This window comes from Fistularia commersonii, chromosome 16 (genome assembly GCF_037954325.1).
Source record: "Fistularia commersonii isolate RoL2024-O1a breed Wild chromosome 16, RoL_Fcom_v1.0, whole genome shotgun sequence".
Taxonomy (NCBI): domain Eukaryota; kingdom Metazoa; phylum Chordata; class Actinopteri; order Syngnathiformes; family Fistulariidae; genus Fistularia; species Fistularia commersonii.
Genome location: NC_141299.1, coordinates 8,413,482 through 8,432,771, shown reverse-complemented (window position 1 = coordinate 8,432,771; position 19,290 = coordinate 8,413,482). Strand labels below are relative to the sequence as shown.

The 19,290-nt window shown below is 40.9% G+C and overlaps 4 protein-coding genes across 6 annotated transcripts; 2 read left to right on the top strand and 2 right to left on the bottom strand.

Annotated features, from left to right (window-relative positions):
- Positions 1–1,527: 1,527 nt before the first annotated feature.
- amh (anti-Mullerian hormone) lies at positions 1,528–3,914 on the top strand. The gene is made up of 7 exons (XM_086162223.1): positions 1,528–1,633; positions 1,764–2,054; positions 2,136–2,305; positions 2,407–2,518; positions 2,593–2,686; positions 2,761–3,167; positions 3,514–3,914. The coding sequence occupies exons 1-7, from the start codon at positions 1,528–1,530 to the stop codon at positions 3,912–3,914; spliced, it is 1,581 nt and encodes a 526-aa protein (XP_086018349.1).
- LOC147225791 (uncharacterized) lies at positions 3,201–7,088 on the bottom strand. 3 transcript variants are annotated; one of them, XM_086161197.1, is made up of 5 exons: positions 6,977–7,088; positions 6,694–6,719; positions 6,473–6,607; positions 6,119–6,195; positions 3,201–5,342 (listed from the first exon to the last, which is right to left on the bottom strand). In XM_086161197.1, coding segments are annotated over exons 2-5 (330 nt in total). In that variant the 5' UTR covers positions 6,695–6,719; positions 6,977–7,088; the 3' UTR covers positions 3,201–5,225. The 3 variants fall into 3 exon arrangements, with proteins under 3 accessions (XP_086017323.1, XP_086017322.1, XP_086017321.1); XM_086161196.1 differs by having other exon boundaries at positions 6,694–6,723; positions 6,977–7,084; XM_086161195.1 differs by having other exon boundaries at positions 6,694–6,766; positions 6,977–7,081.
- Positions 7,089–8,742: 1,654 nt separating this feature from the next.
- oaz1a (ornithine decarboxylase antizyme 1a) lies at positions 8,743–14,832 on the top strand. The gene is given in 6 exon segments (XM_086161340.1): positions 8,743–8,932; positions 12,885–12,951; positions 12,953–13,039; positions 13,496–13,671; positions 13,910–13,995; positions 14,225–14,832. Coding segments are annotated over 6 exon segments (666 nt in total). The 5' UTR covers positions 8,743–8,813; the 3' UTR covers positions 14,356–14,832.
- peak3 (PEAK family member 3) lies at positions 14,540–18,454 on the bottom strand. Its single transcript, XM_086161339.1, has 4 exons — positions 18,270–18,454; positions 17,920–18,068; positions 16,839–17,371; positions 14,540–16,470 (listed from the first exon to the last, which is right to left on the bottom strand). Exons 1-4 carry the CDS (start codon positions 18,308–18,310, stop codon positions 15,481–15,483), a joined length of 1,713 nt encoding a protein of 570 aa, XP_086017465.1. The 5' UTR covers positions 18,311–18,454; the 3' UTR covers positions 14,540–15,480.
- Between the last annotated feature and the right edge of the window lie 836 nt (positions 18,455–19,290).

The window sequence follows — 19,290 nt, the reverse complement described above, 5'->3', positions numbered from 1 at the left end:
ATTTGCCTCAGGAAAAAAGTTAATTCCTTTTAAATGTATTAAAATAAGTGCCTTTGAATGTTCCTTATTGAAGATTTGTGATATATTGAGGTCTGGCTTTATCTCTCAGGATGCGTGACCAATAAAATGTAGAGAGACCTTGACTGCAAAGCGAAGCTGCTGCAACAGCGATAGTATAAAATGTCAGAAGTATATTTTACTGACCTGTTATTTTCTGAAAGCTGGCTCAGTCACAGTATGTAAGCTCCTCTACTTGAATCTACCATTAGTTTTTAATTTTATGCATACACTGATGTATTTGTTCAGGTCTTTTCTTCATTAGTTTCCACCTGGATGAAACTCGTTTTCAGAACGCTGGAATACCATTCTCATCTGTGACGAAAGTGTTTGTCCCTGTGATCCTGGTCCCGTTGGCCTCCTCACCAAAAAACATCCAGCTGGTACTGAGACTGAATGAAATGACAGGGATGAGATTCAGCCCATCTAAGTCAGTCGTCACAATTCTTTCATGAAAACCAGTGCCTTTCTTCTTCTGTTTTCTCAGGGATGAAATGATCTTGGTGGTGTTTAGGAGCGAGGGTAGGATGGAGCATGGCATGGATAGGGAGATTGATGGAGTGTGGTGGAGCAAGAGTAGTGCAGGAACTGAAAGCTCCGAGATGATCATCCAAATCTTGCCAAAGGTCATGAACAAAAGAACAAGGTCTTAGGCACAGGCATCTGAAATGAGTTTCTTCTCCAGCTGGAAAGCTGTACCTTGGCCTGCAGACACGGGGAGAACAGACATCCCGGGGTCCGAAAAGGGCATCGAAAGGAGTAAGTTGTGGTTATTCAAGCACCTGAGGAGGAGTGCCCATGGTGCTGTAAGTTATTCTGAATATGTCCACCTTGAAGGAAGCAAAGTCGTCAACCCAGAACGGGCTGAAGGGAATTTTGGCAAATATCTCAAGAAGAGGCAGAGTTCAATGCAATATGATTTTTTTTTTCTTTTAATTTCATGGTTTTATTGCAATGTTCATTTTTATAAACTATATTTCCATCTGTTGTTTTTCTTCTGTAGAAAAAAAAATCGTAATTACATTTTCTAAATAAAAGATGCTGAACTTATTTTTAGGCTGAATTTATCAAAATGATACATGTGTTGTTTTTTTAGAGTGTGAACATTAAAAAAACAACCCGTTGAGATTCTTTGTAATGAAGACAGTAAAAGGCTGATGAGCCCGATAAAGTGTTTCCTCAGCTTGGGCTGATCATGAGTTGAGGCTTGAGACCAAACCAACTGGATTCCAAAATGATTTTCATTCCTCCTGTGTTATTTTTGTCCAGGCTGCTTTTCAGAGGTGAAGACACTGTTTTCCCATCTTTGTCCAAATGGAATTCACTTCATCAAGGACAGGCGTTATTCCTATTTTGGCTTTGTGTTTCCCTGTGGGAGAATATAACTCCCACCCACTTTAGCTTGACCCTTTCGAAACAGTCTGTTGATAAAGGTCTGACAACAGAGACGCATACAGACACGAGAGCAGCATGGTGGCTGACATCTTCCACAGCGGGGCATCGATCCTTTGCTGGATGAGGGTGTTTGTGGCCCTGCAAGCCACATGTGGATTGCAGCTGGATGTTTCAAAGACAGGTGACATTAACATTTTTCCCTTTTGGGAGCTTGTTTGTCAAAAAGAAAACCTCTTTGCATTTCACAGATGGATGTGGCTGAATTGCAATTGCTGTTTTTCCACTGGTCTTTTGAAAATGTGTCTTTCTAGATTCATCAAAACTGGATAACTTAATGACATCCCTGTCTCAAGATGCTTCTGCTATGGCGACATCACAAGCCTCCGAATTCTCCCACCTGCTCCCTCAGACTGGTCCGTGCCTTTTGGATGACATATTCGCTGAGTTGGAAGAAGGCTTGGGGGATGACGGCACACTGACAAACAGCATCTTAACTTTGTTTGGGATCTGCGCAGCAACAAGAGATTCACTGAGTTTGGTCCTGCTTGAGCTTGCAAAGGCAAAGAGCACAAATGGAGAAAAGGTTTTGCTACCAACTGGAGGTAACTTTAAAAAAATATTGCTTTTGTATGTCTGAATTTTAGGGGTTCATCTTCACACGTCATGTTTTTTCTTTCTGTCAGCATTGTTGTTTGAGAGCGAGGGAGGAGAACTCACGTTAGAATTTGATCTCCCACAATCCCCTTTTTTCCAACTGAAGCCCACATTGCTGTTGATGTTTGAAAGTCCTGTCACTGAAGGCGACCTGGACAACATCACTTTCACTGGTCCGTCTCTGAAACCCAGCACACAGGTGAGGAGACATTTGCTGAGAATAAGTCGAGGGAGGATAAAATACCTCACTCATTACTTTGCGTGTAATTTATGGTGGTTTTCCTTTTGCAATTTCTCCAGGTTGTTTGCATTTCAGAAGGAACGCAGTACATCCTCCTCACAGGAAAGACCTCAGACGGCAGCTTCCAGCAAAAATGGAGGATTTCTGTTGAGGCAAATCCCTTTCACATGAGTAAGGATTTGCCTCTTGCTTGTAGTTTTCAATTTATTCTCACTGTCCTCACGCAGCATTTCTTCTTTTGTAAGAAACAAGTGTAAAGGAACTTCTCATCGGTGGAAAATCAAGAATGAGCATCACTCCGTTTTTGCTCTTCTCAGGGGGAGGTGGATCTGATACCAGGTTGGCTTCTGTTTCAAAGTATCTTCAGTTTAACAACATTTTGTTCTGAGTTACATCGTCTTCTCCACTCTTAGAAATACAGGAGCCCCAGGTTCATCAGAGACTCTCCACTTCCTCTGTGAGCTGAGGCGCTTTCTGTGCGATGTCCTGTCTCAGGAACAATCAGATTCGCCTCCGCTCAAGCTGGACTCCTTGCAGTCTCTGCCCCCCCTGACTCTGGGCTTGTCCTCCAGCGAAATCCTGCTGGCAGGTCTGTTAAACTCCCCTGCCCCAACCATCTTCTACTTCACCAGCTCCACCTTTCATGTCCACCCAGGCAAGCTGAGCATGTCTCCTGCCCTGTTAGAGGAGGTCAGACAGAGGCTGGAGAAAACTGTGGTCCGTGTCCTGGAGATCCTGAGGGCGGAGGATAATCATGGAGTAAAAAGGCTGGAGAGACTGCGGGAACTTGCCACTTTACCTGTAGCGGAGCTGCCATCAGGTGACACTCACAGGACACACTCTGACATGTCAATATTGAACAATACAATATGCTTTCAGTGTTTATTTTGGTTTGAATGTGAATTTTGCTGGTGAGGCTCTCAAACTTCCCACGTCATGTTCCACTTCTGAAAATGATGTAGCTGCTGGAGAGTCATGGCGCACACAGGTCCCAAAAATGGATCAATACAAGCGCGTGCACACACACAAACATATTTATAAATAAATGTTTCTATGTATATCATGATTTCATTTCAATTGTCCTTTATGTCATCCCACTATCAGCTAATTCTATCAAGTATGAAGTTTGAAGCATGAACATAATGTCTTCTATGTAACCAAAACAGGAGAAATCCAGTACCAGGCATTTCTTCTGTTGATGGCCCTGAAGACCGTGAGCCGAGAGATCCAGAAACAGATGAGGGCCACCAGAGCTGAACCCAGCAGCCCAGCGGGGAGTGACGTCTGTGGGCTGAGGAGCCTCACTGTGTCCTTGGAAAAACACCTTGTCGGACCAAACACTGCCAACATCAATAACTGCCGCGGCTCTTGCACATTCCCAATGGTCAACACAAAAAATCACGCTGTCCTTCTGGACTCCCATATTCAGAGCGGAAATGTGCAGGAGCGCGGACCGTGCTGCATCCCAGTGGCCTATGAGGCCCTGGAGGTGGTCAACTTGAACGAACATGGGACGTATTTCTCCATTCAACCAGATATGGTGGCGACGGAGTGCGGATGCCGCTGAAGACTAATTTCTACTTTTACTTTTTGTCTACTGGTCACTAAGGGTTTTAGGCTATTTGTTGATATGCCATGATCTCTGTTGCCCCACAAGAGGTTGGATGCCATGCTCTTTTTTTTTGCATAAAGAAAGAAGTAGACCCACGTTTAGGGTTTGCTTTGCAAAATGGATGTTTGATCAAGGTACCATGTTAAAAGTTATCAAGTTTACAGCAACTACAAACACAATTGGACATGTTGTGAAATTGTAACCATAACTTTGACATGGAAAATTATGGTAAAGTCATATTGTAATCACTTAAGTAAACACAAACCTATAACTATTTACACGACAAAATGTGATCCCACAGTGACTATGACAACATTTTAGCTGCCTGTTTCCTGAATGGAGTCCAACAGGACTTCTTGTGTTCCAACAAGACAGAGCAGGAACTCCGATTTAGTATGAATCCAAATCAGGTTGTCATTAGCCTCAACTTTCATTTGTTTATTGTAATCAAATAGCTGGGGTTTAACCCTCTACTGATAAAGCCTGTGAGTACCATCACTGAGCAATGTTGTTCTTAGGAAATCAGCTCATACATGAAACATAGAACATCCTGATTTCAAAATTTTCTTCTCACATAGTGGTGAATACACACATCAACTTTTCTCTGAAAGAGTGAATTCTATAGCTTACCATTATACCATTGCACTATATAAAGGCCAAAATAGTATGTGTAGAATATGCCATCTATCTCCTTACAGGGGTTGGGAAAACACAAGGATTTCTCCAAAGGTTTTATCATTCCTGTGGTTGTTCCTTTATTTTAGTGACACTCATATTTTCACAGGATATTATCAAACTGGTGTGATCCAGAAAGATATATATGCATGTTCACATTCAGTGTGCATTACTGGTAACTTAGTTTGGTGGGGGAAAAAATATGCATATATCAAGATAGGTATTTGGTGTGGTATACACATGTATCACTGTCACTGTATTCAAGAAGTTCATGTATTTTAAGCAAAAAATAAAACAACATTGAAGTATTGATGTCAACACAAACAATGTGGTATTTTATCACTTGCCAAGGCAATAAGAAGAGTAATGACATGACAATAAATTCTTCCAGTTTTGGTGACAATTGAAAATGGCATATTTGAATGGATTTAGAATATATATTGCATGTGGACATTAATTTTGGATAAAAATTCAATTAATTTGTCTTCAATTCAAACAGGAAACAAACAGCTTTGTTTTCATGAGGAACATATTCAGATACTTGTGATCTTGTTTTTATGGTAGCATGTTAAGCCTCCGCTATTATGCATATTATAGTTTATGTTTTGATTTGAGGATCGCTCCATTGACAATCGGCTTTTTCCTTCTTCTTATGGCACCAAGTTCTTCAGCTCCCCACCACCACGTGAAACTGTCCCAAATGGAAATCTGACGGCAGACAACAAGAAACTACACACACTGCGGTCCAGAAGGTGGAGGTTCAAATACAGCATTGATCCATCCAAATGAAAACAAGCTTACTAAACCACTTTTGTGTCTCAGCAAGTAAGTGATAAGATCATTTATGCTGTAAATTGGATTTTCATCATCCAAATGACGTGTGAAAAGATTCTTGAGGCTATGAATCATTAGTCCTAGCTCTGTTTGTGTTGTACATCTGACACGTTACTTTGGATATTTATATGTATACATCAATATATAGTGACAAATTGCTTACTGACTACTATGAAATTGATTTTCTTCATATTGCCAAGCCTTATATGTGAGATTTTTTTAGGAACACACATTCATGGACTGAAATGTAGTTTAGCTGTTATTTCATTACATTTAATAACCCTAAATTTATTCTGCAAACCCACAGAATAAGTTGCAAAACGCATTGTAATTGTGTTTTCATAGCTCAAAAAATTCATAAATGGATACAGAAAAGGGGAATACCTTTTGTACTTTTTTTTTTTTTTAATTTATAAATCTGTGACATTGCAGTGTCTGACTTAGAGGACATCCTTGTACTGGGCCAATGTTTTTTGGGTATCTTCAATCGAGCTCAGATTCCATAAACATTGGTTCAACAAAGAAATAGACACATATGGAGATACCACAACTAGCAGAGACTAGCAGACACAGCAGACGCGTCACCAAAGTCAAGACCACATGGATAATCTCGACAGATGCTTGTCTTCAAACATTAAGAAAGATAATACCTGAGGTAGTGAACCGCTCTGCAGACTTCCAAAGAAAGTCCTGAGACCTGTCTCCTCAACCATCACATCCATGGCACCTGGAAAGAAAATGACTTGCAGAAGTAATGTGCTGTTAAAAACGATATACAGTATATCAAGCAATTATTTTGGCTGCACGGAAATTATTTCACTATTGCGGCATTCAAGGTTTTGGTCTCACATAAAATTTCAGTTTGCGTAGCTTTAAGGTTTGATTAAACGATTAACACAAAATACCAAGTCAAGCATCGACCATGGAAATAATTAAAATTATGAAGTTGAAAAAAAGACCAGCAGAAATACGAGCAGATACTGTTAGACAATGACAGAACTTACCGTGCAATTCTTTGACCCCTGAGCTCACCAGTAACACAGCCAGTGCCAGCACCAGACAGCGGTTCATAGTGATCCCCTTCCATGGGTTTGGGACATCACTCAAATTTTGGATGGACAAAACCCGGTCATATGACACTAAAAGGGTTAACGCAAGATAACAAGCTGCATGTAGTATCACGCGTTGTCCTCCACCCGTTGTTTGCAGTGTAAGTGAGTCTTACTTTTCAGGGTTGCTGCTATTTCAACTCTGACTTTGGAGAATTGGGCGAAGATTCAACATGCAAACAAATTATGCTGTGAATGACAATGAAGTTTCTGCTGGGTCAAGCACTGAGACAAGTCTTTAAATTAGAAGATTTTACAGGGAATATTTGTCATAGACTGACATAATACAGTGGTAAAAATGCACTGGCAGCTCTTTAAAGATAGCTCTTTATACACAGATAATTGAAAGGTTTTTTTCATAGTTGCCTGCAATTCTACATAACAAGAAAAGTGACATACCTCCTTCAAAACGCCATTATTTTTGAAACCTGTTGCTGCGGTTGTGTATGCGTTGATTTGTGTTAGGCAGCAGACACACTGATACACACACCCTGTGCCCTGACTGACAAGCACAGATGACAGCTGCTGAAAAAAAGGAGTGACATTCAAACTGTGCTCAGACTACTCAGCCCAAAGGCTCGATGGTGCCAGTATTTACCTATATTCACGGACCAGGGGGATCATGGAGAAATACATAGTGTGTGTGCATGTGTTGGGGGGGATAGGTGGTTTTAATATCAATAAAAGCTCATGACGTAATGGATTTGAAATTTATGTAGAAAGCAGCTTAAATCTATTTATTGTCACTGGATAATTATACTTAGTTGCAGCAAGACAGAGTATATGTGTTTGAATGAGAGGAACTCAGGTGGAGCGGTGAGGCTCCAGGGAGTGGAGATGGGGAAGTTGGAGGATTTCAGGTACTTGTGGTCAACAGTCCAGAGTAACGGAAAATGTGGAAAAGAGGTGAAGAGACGAGTTCAAGCAGGTTGAAATGGGTGGAGAAAAGTATCAGGGGTACAATGCAATAGAAGACTATCAGCCAGAATGGAAGGAAGACAAGACAGTGGTGAGACCAGCGATGTTGTATGGACTAGAAACAGTTACAATGAGGAAAAGACAGGAGGCAGAGCTGGTGGTCGCAGAGATAAAGATGTTGAGGTTCTCTTTTGGAGTGACGAAGGTGGATAGGATCAGGAAGGAGTCTATCAGGAGCAGCACATCTTCGATGTTTCGGAGGGGTCAGAGAAGACAGACTGAGATGGTTGGGTCATGTACAAAGGAAGGATAGTGAATATATTTGTAGACGGATGCTGGAATTGGAGGTGCCAGGCAGGAGGTCTTGAGGAAGACCAAAGAAGATTTATGGACGTAGTGAAAGAGGATGTGAAGGTAGTTGGTGTGAGAGAGAAGGATACAGAGAATAGGATGAGATTACATTACATTACATTACATTACATTTGGCAGACGCTTTTATCCAAAGCGGCTTACAATAGAGGACATAAGGACATAAGGAAAGGTGATTTGCTGTGGCGACACCTGAAAGGAAAAGCCGAAAGTAGAATGATAATAATAATAATAATAATAATAATAATAATTAATAATAATAATAATAATAAGAAGAAGAAGAAGAAGAAGAAGAAGAACTGAACAGAAGAAAAAGAAGTGTATGATTACATACAAAATAATATCAGCATTTATATATATGATCATGAATGATTATCAAGTTGAAATAACATGGCAAAACATTTAGATATTTAAATTGCAATTTTCATTTTGTTCAATTTACTTGATACCAAGTTGGCCCTTGCACAAAAATGAAATAAGAAATGCGGCCCGCCAGCCAAAATAACTGCTCTATTGATATTGTTGTTTAGTTCTGGTTTGCTATTTTTCAGCCTTACAGTTGTTCGTTCCAATGTTGTTGGTGTTTATTTGTGGACGTCTTCTGTCCCCTAACTGTCCCTCTATTTATATTTACATTCATATTCATTTTTGACACTATAACTGTTTATACACTATAATCACGTTCAGGACACATGTTTCATCATTTGAGATTGATTGTCGAGATAAATTTAAGGTAAACGTCTTTCCACGGTTGCAGTAAAAGACAAAAGCGGACGGTTTTCACGGCAGGGCCTTTTGTCGAGTGGCTTAAAAAGTGCGTCACACCGTTGCAGAAACGTCATCCGGATTAAGCCACGCCCACTGCCAAGTGCCAAAGCTGCCAGCGCTGTGCTTTATCACAGGGAGGCGAGGAGAGGCAAAGCGCGCAGCGAGTTTGGACGCTGGCCGGATGGTTAAATCCAACCTACAGAAGATTTTGAATAGTCATTGTTTTGTTAGAGAAAAAGAGAGAAACTTATCCGAGATGCCTGTTATTGAACAGTCCAGTAATAAACCGGAAAGTGAAAGGTATGTTTTTGTAGCCGTGATTGACAGCGGCATGCTAAACTAGCAAGCTAAGCTACATTTAAATAAACGGCCTATGTAAAAGAGGCGGTGTATTTCCTGGAGTGGCTTGGACTAATACCGAATTTCATATTGACATTACAACAAGTCTGTTTTTCATTTTTCCCTGAACATTATGCCTCAGGCTTGCTATTTGGTTTTTACAACCCACTTAATCCCCTTAACCCAATATATCATTTGCCTCTGCTAAATATTCGAATATCTGGGAGACGCAAAAATGTAAAATCGCAGCCAGTGCTACGTTTATGAAAATGCCCACGATAGCATGGCTTTGCTAATATGTAAATCCTACCTAGCAATATGCGAAAAGCAGAAGCGATATCTCGCTAGCTGAAAGGGTCTTTTTGGCAACTGATTTCGACACGCCAGCGGTATGAAAAGTTCCAGTCGTTGCGTCTCTATATGTTTTATGTGTTTTTTCAACTCAATACCATCGCATGATTATTACTAATCGTGTAAGCTAACGGCTAGCGCCCCAATTAGGTAATTCTGTAACACGATTGTTTTCATACCTTGATAAAAACGTAAATATCTCGCCTTCGTTACAGATTTTAACGTGGTTCGTTACATAACCTTCAATACCAATGACACAATTGCTTAACTGAGGATGTATGGCTTCATGTTACGTTATATTTTTGTTCAATTTCTTTCCCTTTGACGTCGGTTTAGCTACGATACGTCTCAAAGTGTTACATCTAGCACACCAGATTGCGTTACAATTGTGTAATTCACAATCGGCGCTTGAAATATCTCTTCGAGGGACATGTGATCCTATTTTGTATTCCAACCACCGAGGATCGTTGGAAAGCCTTTTTGTTTTACTTTCTTAAAGACATCCTATTTGGCTGAAAACAAACAGGACCTGAAGTCATGTTCTTGCGATTTTTTTGGATCGTGTTTGAACTAGAATGTCGTGGAGGCTGTTTGTCTGCTTCCACATTGTTGTGACACTCGTAGGAAATTTCCACTGCACTTGGAGGGAGGGGGTGGGGATCTTTTTTCAGTCAAGCAAGGGCATATTATAGGCATAAGTCAGTCCTTGTCTTACTGGCTTGGCGTTCTATGGAGATGTTGGCTTAGCTGCAGAGCTGCCAACCCGTGTGAAATTCGCCCATTCGAATCGAATTTTGACGTTAAAGTCAGCCGGTGCGAATGCGGGGGGGCGCCACTGACCACAGGCAGTGTGAACGTAGTGGTCCAGCTCATAAGCATACGAGGAGGAATTGACCCGAACGTTGTGTCCTCTCCAGTCGAGTGAAAACCGTCGATCGCGAAGCAAGCGCAGCGTATGTACCGCTAACGTGAGGTCGCTGCCCGTTCGTCCTCCCCGTCCTGCAAGCTGGCGGCTTCCATGTGTGGCATTTTGACTGTTTTGGTTCAAATATATATGAAAGGTGTAATGGGGGAGTCGCCTGTTGGTAAACAGGTTTGACTAACAATACATTCACCAGCTCGACTGAAGTCTGAGCAGTCAGTATTCCTGGTGTACATTTAAAACGTCTCTTCCAAACACACTCACAGACCTGTGCTGAGATCACTATACAGCAATGTAAACAAAAACTAGTGCAAATATTTATTTTTGTCAGTGGGAAACTCTTATCTTGAATGGTTTCTTGGCACCTGATATCCAGGTGGATTTAAGAGAGTCTTGCATATGAGACTGGAGCAGTATAAACTGGAACCAAAATGATGAGACGAGTCACCACTGGTTCCATTCTCAGATCCTCATGTACTGTGGTTTTGACATTCTAAAATAGAAGTTATTGGCACATGGATTCCAAACAGACAACACAAGCATGACACACATTAAGATTTTATCTCATCAAAACACATTGACAAGAGGCTGAGAGATATGATTTAAAAACTCCTCATCAAGATGGGGCTTGAATTGCGCAGTTTTTCATCTTGAGCTTGCTGGTGCTTAGTGACATGTGTTTGGGTTGTCAGTTGGTTGCTGTTCTATTTTTTTTTTTTTTGCCTGGCCAGTGATAGGAAGCAGACACATAAAACCTAAGGAGAATTAGATCAACTTGAGTCATCTTTTAGGCCACAAGTATTGTAAATGGCAATTTCACTTTTGCAGGGTAAATTACAGCTGCTGCTGATGTTTTGCTGAATTCAACAGACATTAGGACCCAAATTTTCTCAGGTTCTATCTTTATTCACAATTTTTTGTCAACAAGCATGGACATGTTATTTAAACAAGAGGCTAGTCTTCTACAAGCAGATGCCTCCTAGCACATGACCAGAGCAGCTGTTAGAATCCAGACAGTTTGGGTTGTCAATTTGTGTTTGTGCCTGCTGTGCAATTGTCAGTTCAAAACAATGTCATTAAAGAGACAAGCAGTAAAAGTTGTGGAGCAGGTTAACATAGTAACAGGAATGAGAGGACCTTGTGTAATGGTGGATGATTCTACCATATTGACTGTTGAGAGCATACATCATTTGTAGACATTCAGTGAAAAAGGCTTAAACCCACAATGTCGTAATGTTTTCTTTAGACCTTTTGCACAATACCAAGTCAACTCAAAGAAAATAAAGGCTTCCTTCTTTAATGTTAATTGGTATAACTCCTCTTAATTTACCTTATCATCTTCCATCATGTCTATTTATTAGATTATATCTGCTACCAAATTATCCAGTGAGCTGGAGATCCCTGATCACAGCAGGCTGAGTCCCTTATGTGGGACAGGACTAAGGACAAATGTCCTGTCATTGGACAAATGATAATGCATTTCAGTTGGTTATATTTCCCAGACAAGTTTGTACCAGCTTAAAAATATCAAGATGAGATTAGGCAGTTGAACAATATACTTCATTAAAGCACATACAGTAAGTAGGTTCCTTATGCATTTTGAAGTATTAGAATGCAAATGTCTCATTAGGCGCATTCATCTAATGATTATATTCACACTTTGTGATTTAACAGAACTATGTTAAGTGAACTGTGCACTATTTTAAAATTTACAGCCCATTAAAAATATGTTAAAGTCGAATCCTCCACACCTGTGTGGAACTTGTGAATAAAAAAACAACATTATGCTTGTAAAATATTCATTTTGTGAGATAAAAAATGCAGGTAAAACTTGTAAATGTCTATCAACTGATCTTATTGGCCTCGACAGGGTTGATTTAGTCAACCCAGACAATGGCTCTCATTTGGTTTTCACACTTCTTCTGCACATGTAGCACAACAGTGGCATTTACGTAAGTGTCTCTGAGTACTGCGTTGCTGTGGCAGCTAATGGGCTTTTCCCCAAGAGCTTTGAGACTCTGCCTTCTCTCAAAGTTGAAATGTGTATGTACACACTGACATCATTGAAAGCAAGTTAGATTAACTCCATAGCACTTGAACACTGGAGCATTTTGGATGTTTTTTGACCTGCTAATCCTTGACAAAGGCAAGCAAGATCATCAGTTTAGTTTTCTGACGGATTCCCATCAGTCAGATGGCAAGTTGTTAGTACAGAGACATGCAAATTTAGATTTAGGAAGTGAACTCAGTGAGAGAAGCACACAATTGCACACTCATAATTCCGTATTAGATGACTCACAAAATCTTTGGACTTTTGACTAGTCGTTATTTAGTGAATCCAGAACCAATCTTTGTTGACGCAACTGTGTTTTTGATTGTGTTTTGACTTGTTCATTTTGTATGACTCAAGAAGCTGAAAGTTACTGATAAAATCTGTTCCCAACTTTGTACCTTTTTTCCAAAGACTCTGTTCCACTCTAGTAAATATTTTACTGTCACTGGTGATGAGTCAACTTTCAGTTATGTTTTCTCAGCCCCCTCTTTATGTTTGGGACCTGGCTTATGTTTTGTCTCGGAACCTCCTTTGAAAATTCAACGTTTGATGGCTCCATCTGTGTGCGTTTTTGTTTCACCCTCCAGTATCTCCAGTCCTCGGAGGTGCTCCCACTGTTCCAGTAACCCGTGTCCGGGGCCTCTGTGGTGCTCCTGATGCCCCTCACCCACCCCTGAAGATCCCAGGTGGGCGAGGGGATGACCAGCGGGATCGCAATCTTTCAGCTACACTATTCTATTCAGTAAGTTGATCTGTTTTATACTAAAAAAAAACCTACACCAGTTTGTCCTCTTCTGGAAAATACCTACATGTTTGTTTTTGGCTGTGGGTGGCAGTACTTTTTTACAGTGTTGTGACAAGAAATCTGAGTGATTGTATTGAAGGCAACTTTGCTTTTTTGAATCATGTCACTTCTGAAAGATTGTATATCTTCATATTATCCGAACACACTAATACATTACTGTATTTTTGTAATCTCTTGGTGTAAATAAAGGTAATGGGAACGAGTGCGAGCTGCGGGCCCTGCCACAGGACTGCATCTCATTTGAATATGATTGAACCTTTTGAGCACCGTGTAAAAATAGTTTGTGCTGCCTCTGTTAACCTGTAGACCTGCCTTTGCCATGTTTGTCTGAACTGAATTAACTTACTCCCTGATTTAATTCCGGCCACATTTTGTCTTCGCTCTACCTCATAGGATGCTCAGTTGCTGGTTCTTGAGGAGCCCCCCACTGCTAACAGCAGAGTGCGATTCTTGCTTTTTGAGCCCCGTTGCTCTGAAGGCAAGCACTGTGTTTGGAGGGCGGCACTGAAGGGAGGGAACCTTTATGTTGAAATCCCCCCTGGAGCTTTGCCTGAGGGTAGCAAAGACAGGTGAGTGGACATATTTGTACAGCTGTGTGACTGAAAGAAACTTCTGATACAATTGCTTTTGCAAATTTATGCTTGGGGAGAAGTAAAGTGTGTTGAGTGTTAAATTAATGGTAATCAATGACACGGCTTAAAAAGATTGAGTGGAGTACAAAACAGATTTAAGTCCAGCCAAAATTCTCAAGCCTTTTACAAGCCTCTATTCATTCTTTGCCACTTTCATTTGCTGTGATTCTTACAGTTTAGCTCTCCTGCTGGAATTTGCAGAAGAACAGCTGCAGGGTGACTATGTCTTCATCTGTTTTCACAAGAACCGTGACGATAGAGGTGAGACCAGCTTCATATTTTAAATGCCATACTGTATATTAGTAAAAGCCAGTGTATGTGGTTTGGCCAAGAGTGAATTGTAAAGAAATACAGTTGGAATTGCAGTCACGCTTTTAATTTTTGGCCATGAAAAGATACTTTCTTGTAGTCCTGGGGTATATTAATTTGTTTGTGGATTTTTTGAAAACATTCTTGGCACATTTTCTGACATGCAAGTTTCTTTCCTCAGCATCTCTGCTGCGCACATTCAGTTTCCTGGGCTTTGAGATTGTTAGACCGGGTCATCCCCTCGTCCCTTCCCGCCCTGATGCTTTATTCATGGCTTACAGCATCGAGCGAGTCTCTTCTGATGATGATTAAATGACGCTGAGCAGTTACAAATGTTTGTTGTTCTCTTTTGATTCATAGCCACATGTTCATAATTTTTAGACATGAGTATGTATGGTTGAGGATTCCTGTCAGTTTGTTTGGTTTACCTGCAACGTGCTGTGTTTAAGTGATATTTGCACAAGGGTAAGATGTTAATTTACCAGGAATGTAAAGCAAATGCCCTTATGATACCTGGGCCCCCTCGCCTCTGTATTCTGATGATGTCTCGTGATGGCTTCCTTCTCATCTTGAGTACCCCAATGATCATCTGCACATTCTAATATTTATGATGAATTTGAATTCATTTTACTCATGTGAGTAGATGCGTTTTCATAATAATTATCAATTGATTCTATGGTTGATATAGATTTTTTTTTTTAAATGTGTGCATGGTTTTCATTTGTTGCTTTGATTCACTTGATAGAAATCTGCATGTTGTAACTGTACAAAATAAAAGTGCTCATGTAAGAGAGTGTCATCTGTTTACTTATCCACAGCCTGATATAGAGCATGTGTGTTCAACTTAAGATCTGAGTTTCAAATCCAGCCAAAGCTCCCATTTTACCTGGCCCACTGGAACTTGCAAATACAGTCTGCTCAGTACAATTCAGAACGGCTTGGGCTACAAGCAACCATATATTTTCTGTATTATGGAGTGTCTGAGGTTTACCATATATCTATGTCTAGAGTTTAATTATACACAATTAAATAATTGCAGGCATGGATGTAGAAAAACCTTTTACATACTAAATAGGTGGCTGTGAAGGGAGTCAAAAGGAGTTAAAAGCTCAACTTCTCAAGTGATGCAAAAGAATATTTATATTTTGTAAAGTTTCAAACTATTAACAGTCATTTCAGTACATTCACAATTGTTTGTACAGATTCTTCAGGCATTGCACAGTTCTGCTTCTAATGCTCATTCCATTTATCAGGTCTGTCTGTGCCTTGTGTCAAAAGTAAATGTAAACTGGGTGCATAAATCAAGAGTTTTGACATGTTCTTTTAAAAAGCTTTAAAAAATTACTGCGAGTTGATATGACTTATAGGAAATATCACACAGGCAAACTAAAGGTTGCTATAGATCTGAACGCTCTTCCATTAAATGAGACTGTGGGGTCAGTCCCCACCCAGGATGAGACACAGCTGATGGCTTCCTCTCATGATAGTTTCAGGATCTGTGAAGGACAGATACTGCAGACAAACAAAGTCCTCCCAATCCAGAGCTGACTGATCTTGTGTCAGCCCTTTCTCTGCAATCTTTATTACCATGAGGGCACGTTTGAAGGTCAGCCAGTTGTGTACAGCTGTGGTTGTAAAGCTTCTGTGATTAAAGAGGGAGACATGTGGACCCCAGAGGAGGACCTGAAGCATCACCGCCATGCTTGACATCTGAAGGCAGCTGTTCTCACTCTGGAACAGAGAAGCCAGATAAAGAAGCCCCTTTTTATGTGGAGACTTGAACAGATTTGCTGCTGAACTCGGGGATATGGAGCTCTCTTCTGGAAGAAAGCAGTACTGGATCAACCTAGTGATCTGGGATTTGATGAGGAAGAGGCTTTGAGGGGCAGAAGTAGCAGATGACAGTGGAGTTAAAACAACACGAGGCGAACCCTGTGTTGCCCACAACGTTTGGATTTTGGACGTATCCTGCTTTAAGTTGTGTGATTTTTCTGTCTCATCTGTGTTCCTGTTGGGCCACACCAGAAAAATCTCCCGTGGTGTCAGGTTTGCTGCAGAGGCCCTTAGATGCAGATGCTGAATCCCTGTCAGTACCTGCAGTAGCAAAAAACACACCTGCCTGTCGTAGACCGCGCTCCCTGTACTCCCCAGCAAGCTGCCATCCTGAACAAAGTCCTCAAGAGTGATGTGTGGCAGGTCCCTCTCAATGACCATGCAGACTCCTTCCAGGAGTAAGGAGTTAAAAGAGGGTAATTGGAACTTTCCAGGTCCAATGTGACACTCGCTGCTGCCTCCCCCTGATTGTTTGGCAGCAGTGCAGTCAGGCTGTGACGGACAAACTGGATCTTCGAAACAGATGAGTACCTCCTGCACATTGACATGTGACAGCTGTTTTCTGACGTGAACTGTAGGAGACTCTTTGTGCACCTGGAAAGACAGACAGAGCACATATATTCATATATGCGTTGCATGACAAAAATATTTTGTGATGCATTTGGAAAATTGCATTACTCTTGGCTTCATTTTTGAAGTTATGACACTTGATGACTGTTGAGAGAGAGGAAGTACCCGAACCGCAAAATGTTACGGCTGCCAGTGGAAAAAAAGATGTAGATTTCATGACTGCCAACTGTGTCAACACCCTCTCCTTTGTGCATTCACTGGAGCTCTGTCTGGGTATTTGTGTGCAACAAGCACAACACTAATTTCTCAGTGTGCATGTGGTCAAGGTCCAAAATTTTTTCAACTTATAAAGATCATGTATCTAATCACAAAAAAAAATGCTGAAGCATTACCCTTAAAGCGAAAACTCTCCCTGGAAACTTTGCACTTCTTATCTTGTGGTAAACACAGCCCCCAATCTTCTTTGGCTCGCTGCCTTCAAACAGCAAGAAATCCTGAAGCTGGTATGTACCCACATTCCCTTGCAGGAGGACCCTTGCCTCCATTCTCTGCACCATGCTTTTTAGGAAGAGGAGCTGTCGATGCTGAATCCCCAGGGCAACAACACTCTGGTCATCAAAACTCCCAAGGAGTAGGGATATATCCTCATTCGGGGTGTGAAATGGCAACTGAATGAAGGAAAGTTGTGGGGGATCGGATCCTGCAACCCGTTGAGACTCTTCGATCCCTTGTAAATTGTTTCTGGATTCTCTTGCTAGCATGTACAGAGGATTGTCAAAGTTTTGTGAGTGATTTTGCAGGGGAGACGAAGGGGAATCATGACACATATTGAAGCCAGGATGGGAGAGGGTGCGGACAAACGCCTTCTTAGGAATAGGTGGTGGTTTGTCATTGGATAAAAATCTCATTTGGTGATGAGAAGAATCTGAAAAACACAAGGGACTGAGATCAGAGCAGTTAATCCAAGTGAGTTCTTAATAAAGAAAGTCAACATCCACATTAAGCTTTTCAAGTAAAAATGAAAGCATTGCAACATGGATCAATATGGCACCTGTTGTTTTTTTTTTTCAAGTAGAAAATTTTAATTTCCCAAGTACAATGTCCCCTTTAAAGTATAAACAGGAGTAATAATGAGAAAATAATGAACATATGTTATATATATACTTCTGTGCACGCGACAAGTTTCAGCTTATGATAATGGGAAAAAATGTAAAATGAAAGGATCCTCTCTGAAATGTACCCACTGATGTATCTTATCTTGACGACTGGACTTTCGTTAAAATCTTAAAGAATTTGAAACAACTCAAGCAGTCACGATATCATTGATGAATGACAACAAAAACATTCAGACATGAACAGACTTTTGCACTCACCCTCACTGTTTATTCAATGCCGTGACTTAAAGTTAAGGCACAATAAGCCACAATAACTCTTTCTATGCCTTGAACTGACTTTGGCGCTATGGAGACCTACCATAGTGCTGGTGAACGGGGCACTGGTCTGCATGGCAGTCTGTGGAGTCAGTGAAGACCTCGTTGTGTGTGGTGTTAAGATGCAGAGACCCGGGAGAACCAGGCATTGCAGTGTCAGAGCCCACTCTCAAGCCCCTGTAGAATCCAGCTCTGTAACAAGAAAAATCACAGAAAACTATATACTTTAGCCCCACTGACAGAAAGCTTGTATCTACAGAAATTTTGAAAATGTCTGTATTTGCTTGATTTGCATATGTTCCACTTAGCTGTAAGATTATGATTTACATTATCGAGGAAGGGAATTAAATAATCCTCTAAAACTGTCACAACAGGCAGTTGTATCCCTCTTACCTGTGCTGTTTGGCAGGCAGTGTTGGCAGCTTTTCCTCCATTAATAATCTGCAAATTTAAAACAAAATGAAGCTGCTACCCCAGCAGTGTTTCACTAATTTGGCGAACCTGAAGCCCTTGGTTAGCTCACGCAGCATCAGTTACACCCTCCTCTTTCTCCCTCTCGCTCTCTCTCTCTCTCTCTCTCGCTTTCCCTCACACATGTGTTCTAATCGCTCTTGCTTATCTTCTACCCAAATCAACTTCGAGTCAGAGCCTGAGGTTGGTACCGGAAACAACTGCTGAGAGCAAAGCTGTTGGCACACAGCTAACCTCAGTTCATCACAGAGATGAAGTCACAGAAACCTCTTTCAATTTGCACTTGTTTCTCTTTTTATTCGCAAAAAGTTTCAACCAGGAACCTTCGAGTGGACTTCTCTTTTTTGGACATGAGCGTTTTGCATACACTGCATGCTGTTGAACCTTCTGGCTCAGTGGTACTGTGGCAGCTGCTTGTGAAAACTTCTGTTTCATACATTTTTGGCAAAGAAAATGTTTCACAATATTAAGGCCGGGTGTTTCATAATGTCTATGTCCTCACTGGTCCGACCATATAGTGTACAAATATTTGGCCATGAAAAACTGTCTTTTGGAAAAATTCATACTTTAAATCGAGTCAGTGAGGATGAGGTATCAAAATTCTAATGAGGATTTTTTTTTTAAGTTTATTTAAGTAGTATAACAGCAGCATTGCTGTTTTCACTTTCTTCAGATAATTATCGCCAGTGATTGTATCTGTGCCCCCCTCACACACACACACACACACACACTCACACACACACATGCACACATAACAAAAACGTTAAAAGAACAAAGCCGTGTTCCTCATTATCACAGACCAAATTCGAGATTAAGGCTAAACCCGTTGTGAATCAACATATCAAGAAACCCCAGCCCTTTTGTTCAACTGTTTTTTTGTCAGGAAATTCATAGTTTTTTTTTGAGATCATGATAAACTGCATGCTGAGGACTGGAAGGAAAT